Raw genomic sequence first — 20,409 nt, forward strand, 5'->3', positions numbered from 1 at the left:
ACACTACAGCTTTATTTTTTAAATTTTATTGAAAAAATCAATTCAGGTAACTTGATTATGTAGTAGGGCTGCTATCTATTCAATGTAGGTGCCTTCAGCCTCAATCACCGCCTTGATATGGGTCCAGAACTGGGAGCATGCCTTTTCCACAAGCACTGGCGGGAGCTCAGCAAATATTCGGCAGATGGTGGTGATCAGGCTGGCTTTTGTGTTGTGGGAGTTCATGTTGGTGATGTCCTCAACATATAACCAAACAAAGTAGTCCAGTGGGTTCAGATCGGGGGGAGAGGGGGGCAGTGAGAAAAGGGTACAAACTCATAGCACTTCTTCTGAAGCCAAGCCTAGGTCTCTTTGAACTTATGGGCCGGCGCTGAGTCCTACTACCACACCTAGGGTCTGCCAGTGGCCACTTGATTGCATCAAGGGATCACCAGACACTTCTGCACATTCAGGTGCACTTTAGTGTTGACTTTTAAGTCAACTTCAAAGATGTGAGGTGGCATGATGTGGCCCTCACTTGAATCATGCGAAAGACCATAACCATGGCCGGAAACTTTGTTTTCATCACCCTGGGCACGTCCCTGTTATTCGTGGCAATCCAGTGATGCATTTTGAGGGTGCTGGCAATGGTCCTGTTGTTATAACTTAGATCGGTAGAGAGCATGAGTTGTACAGCGGCGCATCTCTGATCTCACTCGTTGAACATTGTGTCACTTTCAGACATGATAGAAGGATCCTATTGCTCTTGGGATTTGTACACAACTGGCCAACTAGTAGATGATCTGCAACAAAAAAGGAAAACCGGTTTTCATCAAACGGAAATGGAATCATGTCGTCTTTTCTATAACAACAGTTTTATCGTTCCATCCTGTATTAGGGAATGAGTCAGCATTTTTTTTTTTTTTTGTAATGCTCTGGAGGCATCCTTAATTTTATTTGGTGTTTTCCGTAGCACTCCGAATGAGTTCTAAGTTTTATTTTTTATTCCTCGTATATATAAAAACAAAAATGTATTTTTACGAGAGGTGGCTTAATACTATTTAATATAAGTTACACTTTTTTGGAGATTAAAGGTTCAATCCTCGTTGCAGACGACACTCAATTACTTAGGACTTCTACCCAGTCATAGTTGATACAACAAGAGCATGTTATCTCAGTGGCGTTAAAAATTCTGTGTAGATCCCAGAGTTCTACAAAAAGATTCCCCAAGTTTGACAAAATACGCTTGAAGAAGATCAGAGATTATATCGTTCGAAACGTTGTGTGAATAAGACCCAAGATAAGAACAGTAGTTTTAATAATCCAAATTGTACGTGGTCCTGGATATGACCTTAAACTATATCCGATGGTGAGGCCCCAGTTTGCGGGCTTTGGGGAGTGTGCAGCCACCCTTTAATTGCCATTGCTTCCAGGTCCACTTAGACCCAGAGTGGTAGTACCTGTTGTTAGGGTCCCAACTATGGGTTAAATAGAAACTGACTTGAAAAAAAACAAATATATTCTATTAAAAAATTTTTCTTCAAAATCTTTGGATTCGGCATTAAATAACCTGAAAAGGGTTGATATGCCGTAAAACAAAAACAACCAACCAAATTTATATATATATTATTCCTTAATTGGAATTTTTTTTTTTTTTTTTTTTTTTTTAAATTAACTAACCAAATTGTACGAATTATCCATCCTTGTCACAAAAGTTGAGAAACAAGGACGATGATCTAAAAAAATTAAATTAAATTGTTTAATAAAATTTGGCATATTTTTGTCTCCCCAAAACGTGTGAACCGCCAATTTCTTTTAATTATTTCATAATTTAAATCAATTAAAATAGCATAAACGTTTCATGTTGCAGAATATTCACATACAAATTCATTGTTTCTAAAGAAATACTTTTTCCATGATGCATAATTTTAAAGGGCAGTGATATTTCTTCCGCGATTAACTTCTGTAATTTCCTCCTCAGCCTGAAATATTGTTTCAGAATTCTCCCTACATTAAAAAAAACAAAAATAATAAATTCAGCAATTATGTATGTCCCCATGATAAAACGAAAATATCATATTCCAAATTTTTATAAAGAAAATAATTTTTAAGTGATTAATGAGAATTTGTAGGCATTACAACAAATCTCGCAAGTTTGAGCTATTTCCCTTTAAAAAAGTTTTTCAAAATGGTAGCTGAGACAATCACTCCTTGGACACTTTTTAAGAAAGAAAATAATTTTAAGGGATTAATAGGTAATCGTACTCATTACAAGGTTGATCTTGCAGGTTGAATTATTGTTGAGTTGTCTGCCTTTGTTTCTTGGTCCTGGATATGACCTTAAACTATATCCAGTGGTGAGGCCCCAGCTTGCAGGCTTTGGGGAGTGTGGAGCCACCCTTTAATATCCATTGCTCCCAGGTCCACTCTGACCCAGAGTGGTAGTACCTGTTAGGGTCTCAATTATGGGTTAGATAGAAGCAGACTTGAAAACAACAAATATATTCTATTAAAAATTTTTCTTCAAAATCTTTGGATTCGGCATTAAATAACCTGAAAAGGGTTGATATGTCGTAAAACAAAAACAGCCAACCAAAAATGGCAACACGAGAGTCCATTTTTGTTTATTTGTAAAATTTGATGTTCTTATTTAACCCTCTAGGTCTGTCCGTGCCATATATGACACAATCCTAACCAGGAAGATTAGAGCCCAAAGGGACAGATATGGCAGATTTCATAACTTTCAAGTTTTTTAAGGAATTCATTTTTTTTTGTTCAGATTCATGATTCTTGATCCAATAAAATCTATAATTTCAAATTTCAGAATTTTTATTAATATGCATTAATAAGTATTAATATGTTCAGGCCCCAGAGGGTTAAAAATAAAACGACTTGATCAATGTACAAGATTTTTGGAATATGATATTTTTATTTTGGGGTATGTGCATCATACAAATTTTTGTTTATTTTCGTTTTTAATATAGGGGGAGTTTTGGACAAGAACCAAAAATGCTTAATCTTCTCTTAATGAAAAACTTAATTTCCTAAGAGATTCGTGAGGTTAATTTTTTCATCTGCTATGGAAATTGTGCCAAAACTTTAATCTCTTTTTCATCGTATGATAAACAGTTGCCAATTGTTGAGAAAATGCCATGCGAACAATTAATGAAAATTTTTTTTACACTTCGGAATTTTTGAGATGAGGATTGGTTATTCATATTTAGAATTTTTGGACTACTGTTCTCATCTTGAGTGTCATTTTTATCAACGTTTCGGTCGATGTAACCTCCAACCTTCTTCAAGTGTATTTTGTCAAGCTCGGGAATTAGCACAGAATTTCGAATGGAATTCAATATTTACTTCAGGAAATTAGCATGCACTTGTTCTGTCAGCCATGACTTGATAGAAGTCCTAAATAATTCGCAATTATATTTTTCGGTCACTCACACTGAGAATTGAACTTTCAACCTTCAGGAGAACATCATTTTATAATTGAAGTATTCCAACCACTGCGCCGCGGGTCCTTGTGGACACTCAAGATGAAAACCGTAGTCCAAAAATACAAAATAATGCAAATACATTTTTTTTTTATTTACTTTTCAGCTATTTTTTTCTTGTATAAGAAAGTGTTGAATTATCTTTGGTGAAAGGGTGGGATGGGAGGAGCAGACTCCATTTTCCACTTATTCATTAAATGATACAGAAACAGCTGTTTTTTCTTTTTTATAATTACTTAAACTTCTACCTAATAAATGCCTAATTAAATTCAACCATTCTCTCCTGAACTGTTTCCTTCTGCGAAGAAAAAAGCCGAAAGCAACTGTTGTTTGTTGCCATAAAAGCAAGATTATATGAATATAAAAATATGTTGCCATGAATTAATATTCAGAATTCAGAATAGTGATGAGACATTTTTGAATTTTTGAGATGAGGATTGGTTATTGGTACTATGTGAATTCTTCAGACTACTATTCTCATCTTGAGTGTTTTTTGGCCAACATTTTAACCAATGTAACCTCTGACCTTCAGATGTAGCTTGTCAAACTCAACATGGCATTTTACCCCAACCAGTTGCTTTTTAAATGCTCCATACATATGTACATGTGTAGAAAAATGTAAAAACCAACAACATGTGGCCATATTTCAAAAACTTGACCTCATCGTGCAAAACCAATGTGATTTTTGATTCAGCGCATCAAATTCATCCAAAATCATCTGAAAAAAAATGCAGATAACAAATTTGTTGTTGACCAGTATTATAGATAAACATGAGATTTATGTATTCATTCTGTTTTTTTTGTTTTTTCTTTTTGTTTTTGTTTTTTTTTGCAAAGGAATCCCTACTCATCAAGGCCCAGAGGCCACTCGAGGATAAGGGTTAAAGAGTACCATATTCAAATGGACAATATCATAGTAATCGTTAGAAGTGTAAATTTGGTAAATTGGATTACTTAAGGGCAACGGCTCATCAAGAACTTGTTTACATTAGACTTGAAGATGGCCATATTGTAGTCAGCTGGAAAGCAGGTTAAACGGAAGACAGTTCCACAGATGTGCAGTTCTCAGAAAGAAGCTTTGTTCATGGAATCCTCATCTTCATAGTTGTTGACGTTTCACCATATTTCAGCCAAATCATCCTCTGGCCTTCTTCAAGTGATTTACCGCGACGAGATAGGAATACTAAGTCTCGTAACTGTATCACCAGTAATTACTGCCTTCCATAGTTGTTGTTGTCTCACCACGTTTTGGCCAACTAATCCTCTAGCCTGCTTGGGTAGGATTAAAACTGCTATCTTCAAACAATACTCACCTGGAACTGTAGAGACTTAATGCCTATGGGCCCCAAAGAGCAATCAAGGTTGGATTTTTAGATCTTAGCTGGTCTTCCATGATCGGGTCTGTACTGAATGGTATTATATATTTTTATTTATTTTTTAATTTTTTAACAGTCCTCAAAAGAATGAATACACAAATAATGAAGCCTCATCTCAAAGCATTCCCTCAAAATAATAAGGATGAAATTATCAAAAATTATTTCAGTGGATGTCAGTATATCTACACTCTTAAAGTATAAATACTTTGTTCCTACCTTCAAAATCCATACGGATAATATAAAAGTCAAGATATTTATTATTTTGCCATCTAATTTACATGTGTGTTTCTGGTGTGTACAGACACTATGTAAATTAGATAGTGATGTAGAAAAAAGTGAGTCACTTTCTCTAAATCGGGGATCAGCAACTCATTCCACCTCGCGAGCCAATAATTGTTATCGTGTTATAATTACGGGTCGGATGAGAATCGTTAATTGAAAACTAAGGAAAATTACGTGTGCAGACTCTTGTCAATCTACATGTTTAAAACCATAACTGAAATAAACTTGAGTAATCAGAAAACAAAAGAAAATCTAAAATTAAAAAAAAAAAAAAAAAAAGTAACAAAAATTAGTTTTCCTCGAGGAACGTCAAAATATTTACAAGTGAAAAAAATTCAGCCGAAGTGAAATGGATGAAATTATGACGCGTATGTTTGAAACTGTTATTGAAAATTGTAACACAAACAAAAACCAAACACATTCATGAGGCATAAATCATCAATCACCAGAATACCACATTTTCCTCCTACTTATATTTCCCAAATAATTAAAAAAAAAAATTAATGAAAATAAAGTTGTTTGTATACAATCGTTTCATTAGCGTGGAGTGTGTGTGTGTGGAGGGGGGGGGACAAAGAATAAAAAAATTTGGTTAGAAAGACCCTCCTAACCCTTTTCTAAATAATAGACTGCCCACTGTTTTCTAATTTGTTTCATACTAAAAACAAGTATGCCAATCTTGGTGGTTAGATCTAAATGGGGAAGAAAAAGTAGATACCATTGGTTTTTATATATTATTTTTTAATTGGAATTCATTATTGAGATGAGTATTGTTTATATTAATTTATTTATGCCGGACTATTATACTCATCTTTTATAAGTTGTTGTTTCATGACATTTTGGCCAACAATGTCTCTGGCCTTCATCAGGTGATGTTTGCTGGGAATACAGTTAGGAGATTCGAAGTTCCCATCCGTCGCGATTACCACCTGACGAAGGCCAGAGAAATAGTTGGGCGAAACGTTGTGAAACAATAACTAATAAAAGATGAGAATAATAGTCCGCAATAAATTAACCATTGGTTTTGTTTGAAATTCAATATTTCGACTTTCGAATTTCCCTTTAATAACAAAGAAGCATCAATTTTTATTTTTTTATTTATGGAAATCCCTTCAGAAAAGGGATGTAAGGAACTAAAAAGAAGAAAAAAAAGATAATACTTAAAGGTCAAAACCTAGCTAGCGATAAATGTTATATGGGTTGACTCTGAAAACAGCAATTCTTTCCTCTTTATCAAGAAACTTCGTTCATAGGACAAAATAAGGGAAGTGAGTTACAAGGCTGGCGAAAGTAGACTCAGAGTTTCTACTCTGCTCCTTAATTTACTCATTAAAAAAGAAGCAAAGCACACACAAGCAATTTTTTTTTTTTTTTTTATTATATTCATTTTTTTATCTTTTTTTAAAATCTCTTTCAGGAGGATTTACATTTGAATAATAGCCATAAAGAAAAGACACTTGACCAGTAAGTATTTCTTCTGATCTCCTCTCCAACATCAGAATAGAAAGACAGGGTTCTTGGCTAGAATTTCACCTTCATTTAAAAAAAAAAAAAGAGAGAAAAAAATTTGTATGATGTCTGTACCGGTGATGAAACAAAATATCATATTCCAAAAATCACATAAATTAAGTAGTTTTATTTTTATGAAGGAAATCATTTATAAGCGACTAATGGGAATTCGTAGGCATTACAACATAAATCTAGTAAGGATTGGTTATTTTTGAGTTATTTTGCTTTTTAGATTTTTTTTTTCTTTTTTCCAAATAGCAAAGTACTCTTTAGAAACTTATTAAATTGGAAATTCTTAAAATAAAACCACTTGGTGAATTTATGTAAATTTTGGAATATGATTTTTTTTTTTTTTTTCATGAATATGTACGTCCTGCATTTTTTCTTTATTTTTGTTTTTTAATGTAAAGCAAATTCTAGACAAGAACCAAAAAAAGAAAGGGTTTAAAATGTCGACGATACAAAACACAAAATCTTATCCATTTACAGAAGGTTGTTTTTTTTATGAAGACATTTCGACTGTATTTCTATTGTTTTTCAAGATATTTAAAATTACTTTCTCTTTATGGCCATATTTTCGCTTGGAATTAGAAAAGAAGTCTAAAACTCCTTAAAAAAAAAAAAAAAAATGAATAAAAATTTTTTAAATCTTAATTTTAATTTTTTTTTTTTTTTTTTTTTTTTCCCTCCCTGAAATTTTTATTTTAAACTGCTTTTCTTTCATACAGAATTTGATTATATTCTTTTTGGGTTCTTGTTCAGAATTCCCCTACATTCCAAAAAAAAAAAATTTTTAACCTATGAAGAAACAAAAATATCATATTCCAAATATCATATAAATTGATCAAATAGTTTTATGTTTTATAAAGAAAATCATTTTTAAGACATTAATTTGTATGGATTGCAACATAAATCTCGCAAGTTTGAATTATTGAGTTATCACCTTTTGTTTTGTATAGATTGTTTTTAAAATGTTGGAGAAGACGGCCACTCTTCTGTTACTCATAAAATTTGATTTTTGTTATCTATATAAAAAAAACAGGAGATGCATCTGTGTGAAAATATTTAACCGATAAACTGTTAAACTACTAGTCACATAACATTGAAATGGTAATCATGCACCAACGATGGTTTATAATGAGTAAAATCTTTGTTTGGATGGATTTAGTAATGCATACAGAAATATGTTAGCAAGTTGAAATGCAAACTCTTCATTTTAACTTGCGGAAATATTTGTACTTCTTTCTATGCATGCCCAAATCCAATTCATTTCTTCAAGTCGTTTAATATTAAATCTTTCTTACCTATCTCTCAATAGCTACACTGGTAGAAAATGCGGCTGAAGTGCTAAATGTTTTGGTTTGGATTCTAGCTGATGGCACCTAATTCATTTTTTTTTTTTTTTTTTTTTTTTAATCAGTACTTACATATGAGGTACAATATAATATTCAATAGAGAATTGGCTTTGTAATATTAAATACGAAATCTGTATGAATTAAAATATATTTAAATGCATTTTATAACCCAGCGAGGCCATCTCCCCCCCCCCTCTCGTTTAAAATAAAAAAAACTATTTGATCAATTTAGGTGATTTTTGGAATATAATTTCGTTTTCTCACAGCTCCTTCGGGTAAAGATCAAAGTGTAGTATCTGTTCTTCAGATCTACACTTCAATTTATTGTTCTCTGTCAGCGGACGAGAAATCCTTCACGACTGAGACAATTTTTATTTTTGTTCCTTTTCTCCACATTAAAAAACGGCCCTGGTGTCTAACTCTGTCCCGTGGGGAGACATTGTAAATAGGAGCTATATACATAGTGCAGATGTTTCTTTCTTTCTTTTCTTTTTTTTTTTTTTTTTTTTCATTATAGGGATAATTCTGGACAAGAACCTTTTATTCAAAATCATGTGACAAGTTGATTATACGTTATTCCGCATAATTTCAATGTGAAAAACATGCCGATTAAACAGCTTTTATTTATCTACAGACTTTTCTTTGTTCTTCTATTTCATCGTACGACATACTATTTTTAAAATCAATTTGTCACAATCCGCCCTTTTATTATCTTTTATAAAAATTAAACGAAAAAATATTTAAACCAAACTCTATTAAATTCACACTAATTCTTGTGATAAAAATATTTGCTCAAATTTTGAGTAAGTTGACATAACTTCTTTTTTTTTTAATATTGAAAAAAAAAAAAAGTTCTTAGAACTTATTTGTAGTAAGAAAAAAAAAAAGTTTGATAGCATTTATCAAATACATCATAAACTTGTTGATATCCATCCAAACACGATATTGAAGTTATTTATTGTCTAAAAAATGTGAGGGTCGTTCCAAAACTAAAGCCTCCTATTTTTTTTTTTAACTCAAAAGAATTGAAGAGCTACGAAAATGGGAATGTTGCCATTAAAGCGAGCAATGTTTTGTGCTCCTGAATTGTATTTAAAAAAAAAATGTTTTTACATAATCACGACTATTCTCAATTCACTTTTGTCAGGAATTGAATTACGCATCTCTGTTTCTCACACATGTCGTTTTCTCAGTCTCACACCGTCAGTATCTGCAATAGAGAGATGAAACTTTTAGGTTATGAATGCATAAGTTCTTTCGTCATAATAATGCAATCTTCAATTTTCACTAATCCATTCGGCAGAATAAAAAAAATAGAAGGTGTTACTTTTGGAACGCCCCTCATATGTTTTTTTTATGTTTGTAATATTGTTATAAAACGGATTTAGTATTTAAGCGTCGGTATAAGAAAGAAAAAAAGGAGGAAAAAATTTCCAAAGTCATGTAATGTACTTTTCTTTTCTTTTTCTTTTTTATGAATTTTTTTCTTTTTTTTTCTTTTTTCTTTTTTTCCTTTAAAAAAAACGTTAAACAACAACAAAAAATGCTTTCTGCATATAAATCAGATATGAGGAATCATGGCTAGTTGGTCATGGAGGAAGCCACTTTAAAAAATCTCACTCTTGCATGCTTTATTCCTTTGGCCACAACTTTACCTTTGAGTTGGAGGAATCACCTGAAAAATGAATCTGATTTCTAACTCTTTTAGGGAGTCAAAAACAAAAAAAAAAAAGCTATTAACTTTTACAAAAAAATTTTGATTCACAGTTTCCATTTTTTATATGAGAAATTTCCATTACTTTAAATTACAATTTTCCTCTAATTGACTTTCTCTTCAAAAAATAATTCTACTGACTTTGAAACATTATTTTTGTGATCCAATATTCTTGTTGCATGTCAGTTTTGTACGCATTTTTGAATTGGTGGCGCTTGGTTTGCTGTTTAAATTTTCTTTCAGAAATTCTCTTTTTTTTTTTTTCTTTTTTTTTTTTGCATTTATTGGCTTAAATCAATTTGTTTCAATCGAATTTTATTCTTTTCAACCCTTAGTCCAGCACTAAGCTTCTTTAGCCAACCTAAACTCGTAGATTGGCGTAATTATTTCATACGAATTTAAACTAAACTCCAACAGATTTTCTTTACATTTAATACGTTTGATTGAATTGGTCTGATTTGACATCTCTAGGTCAAAGGATGTTTGTTTTTAAATTGTTAACCTCAAACATTCATGGAACCCTTTTTTCTTGGAAAAGACTGACGTCAAGAATTACAAGATATCATGCATTGTTCGCCTTGTGCTTGCGTCGACTGCATGGGTGTTTGTACAAAGACAGATGACAAAAATATGTCCTTTTAAGCAAAAACAATATTACATACTTAATTGTTTTGTCATAAATAGTAATATATCCAAAAATTAGGAAAATTAAAGTAGAACAACTGCCATTGTGTTTTATTTAGTAAAAAAAGATCTATCGCTATCTGCTAAACATGTTAACCGCTATTTTATGATAAATGTAAAAAGCAACCTAAAATAGTCATTAAATGTACCAAAAGATTATTTGAATAAAAATTATGAACTTGACACTAGGCACTTGTATGGGAAGAAACAACAACCTTGATCAATTGTCAAAAAGATAAGTTAAATGTATGGTATTTGAAAGGTCATTTTTGGCAAAAGGTTAACAGGTGCAATTAAGTCAAACTAAAGTTTAGTCAATTCAGTTTAATGACAATGGCTAAATAAAACGCCCTTGAGATGTGGTTACAGTCGTGCGTTTCAGGTGGTTGCAAATGGTTATATAATCACAACCGAAAAGGATATCGTTGTTGGTTGACGATTTAGGTTCGAGAAGATTCAACCCATTTAATTGCCATGTGTGCATCTTAATAACCAACCCTGCATCACTGTCATTAGCAATAACGATATGGTGTTATATTTTCATATATCAGTGTCGTCATTTTTTTAAAACACTGCAGAAATACAACCCTATAAGTGACGTCTGCTTTCCAGCGAACCTTTATAGTCCGTGGAGATTCTTCTATGTTCTTTGCATATAAAACAAAAAATGAAGATGTTGATAAAAATTTTCTAATAGAATATCTTCAATTATTTTTTTTTATATTCACGATATTTAAATCGAAGAATATATAAAAAAAAAATAATACGTACAGAATTTGTCCTTTGATTTTCCTACTTTAGATAAAAGATGAATGCGTATTTTTATTTGGTTCTTGTACAGAATTCTCTTTATATTAAAAAAAATAAAGAAAAATTTGTATGATGTACATACCTGTGACAAAAAGAAAATGCCATATTCCAAAAATCACATCAATTGATCAAGTGTCATTTTTTAAATAAAATCAAATTTTATAAATAACCAAAGAACAGCCATTTTGTCCGCCATTTTAAAAACAATCTAAAAAAAATGATAACTCAACAATAATTCAAGATTTATCTTGTAATACCTACGATTTCCCATTAATTACCTAAAGATAATGTTTTTTTATAAAAATGAAACGACTTTATCAATTTACGCAATTTTTTTAATATAGTTTCGTTTCATCACAAATATGTACATCGTGCAGATATTTTTTATTTTTGCTTTTTAATTGGCAAGAATCGTTATTCCCCCTCCCCCAACACAAAAAATCATTATGTAAACTACAAAATTATTTTTAAGAGAAAAACAAAAATATTTTTTATATCATTAAATTTAAGTTCAAAATCCAAAATGATTTTCATTTGTATTTAAATTTTTTTGTACTTTTTATTAAAAAAAAATTCAAATCATATCTCTTGTTTAATTCAATCTGACGGATGTATAATGTATGAAATTTCGCTTTATTATATGTATTTGATTTTCTATTTATCTATTTCAGTCAAAATTTAAACTTGCTGGATACCATAAATGGTTTTAGTCAAAAAAGGTGAGGATTATTTTATATTTATTTGTTTATTGTTAAATTTTATTTATTAGTGATTTGAAAAAAAAAAAAAAAAAGAATCAAATATTAAATCACAGAAAGAAATATAATAATTTAATATTTATGCATTTTTGGTTTACGTTTCTTTAGATTTAAATTGTTTTATGCGCTAACGAATGAATATACTTCTATGTCTTAAAAGTTTGGATCATCCCAACCTTATTTAGAAGTCCTTGAACCAAGAACAATCGAATTTCTGCACGACCTTGGCTTGATAGCTTCCATTTTGGATAAGATATAAAAATATAAATAGAATGTGAGGAACTACTCCAGAGAATTTCTCTGACTATAGTCCTGGGGGGGGGAAACACTAATGCCACGTCATTCTAAATAGATCTGGCATGCTGACATAATTGAATTGACAACCAAAATGGCTGGTATTATGGTTGTCACTTCGATTCTACCAGCATGGCTGATCTATTTCACAATGTATCGTAAAAAAAAATGGGGAATAAGCCAAAAATGACAAACTAGTTTGAACAAAAAGAGATTAGCACAGATTTATGATTTGATCCAATATTTCACCTGAGAATGGGGCTTGATCAAGAATGAAACTGCATAATTAAATTGAATTAAATCATTTTCTTCATATTAATTCCCTTCCCTTTTCGTGCTCATCACCTATACATCGTCACATACACAGATTAATGATACATTATTTTTTATTGATAACAAAAGAAAAACGATGCCAGGAGTTAGAAAAAAAACAAAAAAAAAAACAATCCTTTTTGGGGCTTATCTGATTATCTCTTGTATGAGCAGAAAGTTCAACCATATTTTGATAGTAGATAACTTTTCTTCACTTTGGATTCTCGTAAAACGGTCATTTAATCCAATTCTGTCTTTTACATCCATTAAAAAAATAATAATTTCCCCTTTTGTGTTTTCTTTTCTAGCTTTTTTTTTTTTTTTTTTTTTCACAAAAGTTTTTAACCGAATTTCACAGTTGACCTTTTGATAACATTCTTCTTTTCTCAAGAGAAATTTCTCCTATATTAAAAAAAAAAAAAATACAGAAAAAATATTTCTGATGTACGTACCTGTGATGAAACAAAAAGATCATATTCCAAAAATCACATCAATTGATCAAGTAGTTTTATTTTTATAAATAAAATAATTGTTGATGATTTAAAGCAATTAATGAGAAATCGTAGTATTACAAGAGTGATCCCACAAGTTTGAATTATTATCTCCCTTTGCTTAAAAATGCCTATGCGAGACGGCCTGTTTTTGGTTACTCATAAAATTAGATTAGAAAATCTAATTTTATGAGTCAGCAAAAACAAATAGCTAAAAATATAACTATTTGATCAATTGACGTGATTTTTGGAATACAACATTTTTGTTCTGTCATGGCGACATACATCATACAGATTTTATTTTTTGTTTCTTATATAGAAGGAATTCTGGATAAGAACCTAAATAACTATCAAATTTCTTTGCATGTAGCCAAGTCCATGTTTCTGAATAGGTAATAACATTCACGCTAACAATGTTACAGTCCTATTTTTGTACAGATGTTTTTTGTTGTTTTTTACTTATAAAATCCAAATCCATTTCCCTTGATAACAAAGACTGCATTTTTGTTTGTTTGTATTTTGCTTTTTTTCCCCATTGCTTGAAAAAATAAAAACGTTTTTGCTCATGACACACATTTCTTTATTTCAGTTTTCATTTTCCCATCGACCTGTAACAATTTAGTCGACATTCCACACAGCGCGCGATAACATCTTACGATCTACTTTTTTAAGGTTTCTTTTTTTTTCATTTTTTTTTTTAATTAGTTGCCATTTTTCATTATAAAAAAAAAATAATTGAGTTTAAAACAATTCTTTGTTTTGGCCAGATTTAACATAAAATTCATAAAAATGTGTTCATTCAATCTATAAATTTAACGATTTAAAAAAAAAAAATGCTATTTCAAACTTATTTCCAACAGATTCATGAAAATGTTATTTTAAGCTTAGGCATAACAGAATAGCAAAAATACTATTTCAATTTCATAAGAGACTGGCAAAAATGTCATTTCAAATTTAATGTTATTTCAACATTAAGCATAACAGACCAAAGAACATTTTTTTTTCTTTACTATCGTTTTTCCCAAACAAGGCACATTGCCACTGAGTCATAAAGAGCTACTGTGAATTTGGGCCATCTTAAGTGGGAAGTTGTGCAGCAAGATGATTTTTTTTATTTTTTTTTTTTTTTATTACATTTTCACCCCAAACAAGGCAAATTGCCACTTTGGTGTAGGGGGCTACTATCAGGGGAAACAACTACTGGGGTACTATGTAGGGATTTGGGCAGCAAGGTGTCGGTTCACGTTACACTTGAACTTCTGCACGTCAGTACTGTTGGGGAAGCAGGGACCTGGAATGGAATTCCAGAGTCTTGCGGTTCTGGGGAAGAAACTATTGGAGTAAAAAGATCTTTTACATCTAGGGATCTCTACAGTGTGGGAGTGGGATCTAGTAGCCTGTCGGGTTTGTCGAGGGTGCTCGCGTCGTGGGGGCACAAGTGATTGCAGTTCGTCAGAGCATTCACCACTAAAATACTTGTAGAAAAGGCAGAGGGATGCAACATTTCGTCGATGGGACAGAGGCTGAAGCTTAGATGCCAGTTCAGGGCCTACCAGGTTTGCGACTCTCTTTTGAACCTTGTCAAGGAGCGAGAGACTAGTAGCAGATGCACCAGCCCAGATGTGGCAGCAATACTCCATACATGGGCGAATGGTGGCCTTATAGAGGTACAGGATACTTTCGGGTGTTAGTAGTTTTCTAGCACGGTAGAGAGAACCTACCTTTCTTGCAGCGGCCCTGGCAATGCCTTCAATGTAATTGTTCCAACTCATGTTTCCTGTGAACGTTAGGCCAAGGAGTTTGAAAGATGGACTCTCAGATAAAGAGTCGTTGGCCATTGCTATGGGTGGTAGAGAGGGTTTCTTGTAATTATTGAATGAAACTAGTTTAGTCTTGGCAGCATTGAACGCGACAAACCACTTTTGTCCCCATTCCACTACAGATTGGAGGTCTTCCTCTAGTGTTTCTGCCATTTCTTTAGAAATGTGTTCATTCGTCTTCCTGTCGTGTCTGCCATAGAGTTTACATGTTTACATTACATTTAAAATTTTGTATGTTGTTACAGTCAGGGAAACAGTGGGGAGTTAATTCTAAAGGCAAGTGGTTCAAAAACAGAAGAATAGAAAGCCCTCTGGCATCTGGGTACCCTTAGAATGAAGGGGTGGGATTTTGCTGATTGACCAATTAGCCAAGGGTATTTGTGTTGAGGGTTGGGCGATACATGTTCATCAGAGCAGATTCCATTAAAGTACTTGTAAAACAATCACAGAAATTTTTTTTTTTTATAAGGTGATCACCACTTACCAAGGCCCGGAAGCCACTCAGGGATAAGGGTTATTGCATGTACAGTACGTTAGTGTGGGGGTTTAATAAAAATGTCTACTTAAGGGGGCGGTTCATCAGGAATATGTTTACGTTTGACTTGAAGACATCCAGGTTGTAGTAAGCTGGGAAGCAAGCAGACGGAACAGAGTTCCACAGGCGTGCAGTTCTAAGAAAGAAGCTTTGTTCATGGAATCTATGTTTTGATTTAGGCACAGATAAAGAGTGGGGAAAATTTTTGACAGTGGTATCAGCTAGACGGGTGTTTTTCTTAAAAGATTTGCAAGGGGGGACTAGAGATTGGAGCTCAGACAAGCACCTGCCATGGAAATAATGATAAAACAAAGATAGGCTCGCAACGTCTCTTCTATGGGAGAAAGGTTGCAGAGAAGAGAAAAGGGCATCCCCCACTAAGCCACGAAGTCTATTTTGTACTCTGTCAAGGCATGATAGGCTGTTTTTAGCAGCTCCTGCCCAGATATGGCAGCAGTATTCCATCCTTGGGCGTACTTGGCTTTTATATAGATAGAGAATTGAGCTATAGAAGGATCCCACCATCTTTCCGGCAACCTTGTCAACAGACTTGATGTAGGTGTTCCATTTCAGGTCAGGATTGCAGTGCTGATACAGTGGCTGGAGCTTGGTAGACCTAGATAGGTTATTCGCTCTTTTTTTAGACTCTGTCTAAGAGGGAGGGACTAGTTGTTGATGCACCAGTCCAGATGTGACAACAATATTCTATGCTTCTAATTTTTTTAGACGAGGATTGATTATTCATAATATTTGGAATCTTCGAGCTAATGTTCTCATCTTGAGTGTCATTTTCACAAGGACCTGTGACGTAGTAGTTAGAGTGCTTAGAAAACTTCAGTTGTAAAGTAATATTCTCCTGGCGGTTAAAAGTTCAATTCTCAGTGTGGGCGACTAAAAAATACAATTGCGAATTATTTATGCTATTCTTGTAACGTAAATAAAGGGTTCTGTTTTAAATTCCATCCAAATTTTCGAGTTTGACAATAGCGTCATTTAACATATGGCCGCAGCTGAGATTGAACTCACGACATGAGTTTGTTGTTTAATTCAAATCTTGTCCGTAGCTGAATACTTGATGCTTCGCCAGGGCTATCAAAAATATTTTTGGATTGTGACACCATCACTAGATAGGTTGTCCACCATGTCTTAAGAGAGGCCCATCTACCCTCAAGAGAAGGATAGACCGTGCCAGTTTCCCAACCTGGTAATTTACCTCACTGTACATACAGCGCCTTGCCTTCCCAAATGGTCACCTATCTGATACTGGCAAGGCTCGACGTTGCTTAACTTTGGTAATCTGGTGAGAACCGGTGTGTCAACATAATTGTGCCGTATAATTTTACAGAAACATTCCAGAGTTCAACAAGATGCACCTAAAGAAGGTTAAAGGTTAGATCAACCGAAACGTTGTGAAAATGACACTCGAGATGAGAACAGTATTCAGAATAATCCAAATAATATGACTATTCCATGCATGGGTGAATAGTGGCTTTCTAGAGATATGGTACACTAGCAGGTGTGAGAAGTTTTTTTTTCGCATGATATAGGGATTTCACCATCGTTTTGGCAGCTTTCTATGTATTTGTTTCAATTTATGTTCTTTGCAAATGTTATGTTGACTAGTTTAAATGTTTGACTCTCAGGTAGGATGCGGTTAGCCATGGTAATTGGTCATGTAAAAGGTTTATTTTAATTGTTGAAGGAAAGGAGTGTGATCTTAGTAGCATTAAAGCTTACCATCCATTTATGTCCCCATTTCACTTCAGACTGGAAGTCATTTTCTAAGGATTCAAGCACTGCCTTAGATATGTGTGCGTTCGTTTATCCTACGTGCCTAGAATAGAGCATGGTGGTATCAGCAAATATACTCATCTTGGACACAGTGGCATGGAGAGGTTGTTTATAAAAATCAGGAATAATAACGGTCCAAGGATCAACCCTTGAAGCACATGCACATGTTTCTTTTTTTTTATAAAGAAGTCACCACTTATCAAGGCCCGGAGGCCACTTGGGGATAAGGGTTATTGCGTGTGCAGTAATCAATGGAAAAATATCGTAGTAATCGCTAGTAATGGAGATCTGATAAAGTGTCTTACTTAAGGGGGCCGGTTCATCAGGAATTTGTTAATGTTGCACTTGAAGACATCTAAGTTGTAGTCAGGTGGGAAACAGGCAAACGGAGGAGAGTTCCACAGGTGTGCACTTCTAAGAAAGAAGCTTTGTTCATGGAATCTACGTTTTGATTTAGGCACAGATAAAGAGTGGAGAAAATTACTGGACAGTGGTTTCATCTAGACAGGTGTTTTGTGTGAAGGATTGGCGAGGGGGGACCTGAGATTGGAGCTCAGACGAGCACTTCCCATGGAAATAATGATAAAACAACGATGTGCAGTGATTGAGGACAACCTGGATCTTTCTTTTGACTAAGAAGGATCTGATTATATTAAACATTCATTCTTTGAACTTAAGCGTATCAAACTGAGGAAACTACAATTTCAGACTCAAAATTTGAGGACAGGTCGTGCTCAACTGAGCTTCAATCTCTACTTCTTTCCTGTGAGACATTCGCAGTAAAACTCATCCTACTACCACAACTGCAAAAAAAAAAAAAAACACCTTTCTTTCTTCATATGCCTAGCATCAAACGGAATTTCGTGAACAGCATTGTTTTCAAGATCTTGCCAATTGTGGAACATGTTATCTTAAGAGCTACAATATCAAATCAGATAACCAGAAATAACACTTTCTTTTCTTTCTTTTCTTTTTCTTTTTTTGTGATATTTGCCCAGTATTCGGAATTCCACCTTCAATTAAAAGAGGAAGTTTATGAGGAATGCAAATTCAAATAAAGTCAATATCTTTATCCAGGTTGGCGGATATAACATACAGCGCTTAGTTGTTACAACTGGTCACCCATCTTGTTTTGGCCAAGGTTAATATCGCTTAACTTTTACGATCTAATGGGTGATTATGCCATTTATAAGGCTGCAATATAGTCATACTCAACTTTAATGTGGTAAAATATTTCCCACCAACCGTCCTCATAAGTCATCAAATTTTATTATTTTTCAATCCTCTCATAATATTCATCATCATTCAGCTATCAATCTATCCATCTTATTAACCCTTATCCTCGAATGGCTTTTAGACTTGCTAAGTAGTGACTCATTAGTAAATAATTGTTTTTTAATTAAAACAAAACCCAAAGGTATGAATCCATCTGTTCTCCCTCCATGAATTAAAATAGTAGGATCAACTAGTCTCTCAAGACTTGGTATGGCAACTCTTCCAGAAGATTCTGAAGCATCAATAGTTGTGCTAGTTTTATAATCCCCCCACCCCTGTCACTCCTGTCAGCCTCCCTGAAAAACAGTGTTATGTAAATCAACAGAATTGCTTGGAGAGGCATGAATGCCACGAACCTTCCATTTAGAACTGATTTTTAATGACTACCACTTAAACGTAATGTTCGTCAAACGAGTTCAACACTTAACATTGTTTACGTTGCACTGTTTTCTTCATCTTGGTTGCTGCTCCTATTTATGTTTTTTTTATTATTATTATTATTCACCCCAAATAATACACCGTGCTACTTGGATATAAGGGCTACTATTTGGGACTATCCTTACGGGGACACTATGTTGGGAGTTGAGCAGCGAGATGTCTGTTCACTTATTCATTTAAATTTCTGCGTGTTAGTACAGTCAGAAGTAGGAGACAGAGAGAATTCTAAAGTCTCCGGCATCTCTACAGTGAAGGGGTGAGATTTTGTTGCTTGTCGGGTTAGTCAGGAGAATTTACATTGAGGAAGCACAAGAGTTACAAGTTTGTCAAAGTGCATTCCATTGCACCCAGCTTCCCAAAACGAGCACTCTGAATAAAAATTGCTCCAGTCAAAAGAATTTTGATGATTTTACTTTCTGGCTTTCTTCATGTACCCCTTTATAATGGTCATTCAATTTCTGGGAATTAGAATTGAATTTTTTGTTTAATTCACTTCAAAAGATTTTTTTTTCTCTTCTTCCGTGTGTTTCATGCCATTTTTAAATATGTCTTATCTGTTTTATTTTTTATTCCTTCACCAGGGATTGAACTCTCAACCTCTAGGTTTGAGTTTACTCTAGAATAATTCTGAACTAACAAAGAATGTTGACGAATACAACAATAAAAACAACATGGTCTCTGAAAGAAATAAGCATTATAATAAAGGTCCAAGGATATTGGGTACAATATAATAATCAATAAAGAATTAGCTTTATAATAATAAATATGAAATCTGCATGAATTAAAATATATTTAAGCGTATGTTACGACCAGGCAACATCAGGTAGCCTGCTAGAAAAAGTTAAAATGAAGTGAGCAATGAACTTTTTTATTTTATTTTTTTTTTTGTAGGTTATTACTATCGCTAGGACAACAGCATATTCTTTTCATTGTTTTGACTCTCGAGTGTGTATCCGTTAATATCTTATATACTTCTATATAAAATGATGTGGTTCTCAGTTGATTAACTGTGTCGGATATATACTCGAGAGTCAAAACAATGAAAAGAATATGCTGTTGTCATAACTCTAGTTATTATTCAGAATTGTATATTTTTTGATAATTTCCGTTGCAAGTATGCTGAGCCAAAACAAAGAAATTTTCATTCTGATTCCTTGCATTAACTATTCACACTACTTTAACTCTTCAATATCTTTTTTTTTTTTAAACAAATTCCAATTTTCCCTCATTTTGCCTTCTGACCTCCACACGTTTACTAAATCAAGACGTACCTGATTATCTCTAACATTCTTACGACTAACAATGCTTGGCTGTTTAACAATTTTTAACAATTATCTTTTCAGCGACTAACAATCTCACGTTAACTCTTCATTCAAAAACTTTGTGATTTATCAAAGGAAAACTTGATTTTCATAGATAGCAATAAGAAAGCTTGATTTTCATAGATAGCAATAAGAAAGCTAATGTACTTATGCTAGCTGCATTCATT

General features: G+C 33.2%; 1 protein-coding gene across 3 annotated transcripts in view; it reads left to right on the top strand.

Annotated features, from left to right (window-relative positions):
- LOC145296127 (uncharacterized) overlaps positions 1 to 20,409 on the top strand; it is a 169,016-nt gene that overhangs the window by 99,645 nt on the left and 48,962 nt on the right. For 2 of the 3 annotated variants that reach the window (XM_080142279.1, XM_080142280.1), the window contains 2 exons: positions 6,552 to 6,598; positions 11,878 to 11,925. In XM_080142279.1, coding sequence (XP_079998405.1) covers positions 6,552 to 6,598; positions 11,878 to 11,925 — 95 coding nt within the window. Of the gene's footprint in view, positions 1 to 6,551; positions 6,599 to 11,877; positions 11,926 to 13,651; positions 13,734 to 20,409 lie in introns of those variants that run through there. The other variant, XM_080142281.1, reaches the window with a different exon arrangement.

The sequence above is a fragment of the Euprymna scolopes genome, chromosome 16 (assembly GCF_053919585.1).
Source record: "Euprymna scolopes isolate OS-2025 chromosome 16, ASM5391958v1, whole genome shotgun sequence".
NCBI classification, from domain to species: Eukaryota; Metazoa; Mollusca; class Cephalopoda; order Sepiida; family Sepiolidae; genus Euprymna; species Euprymna scolopes.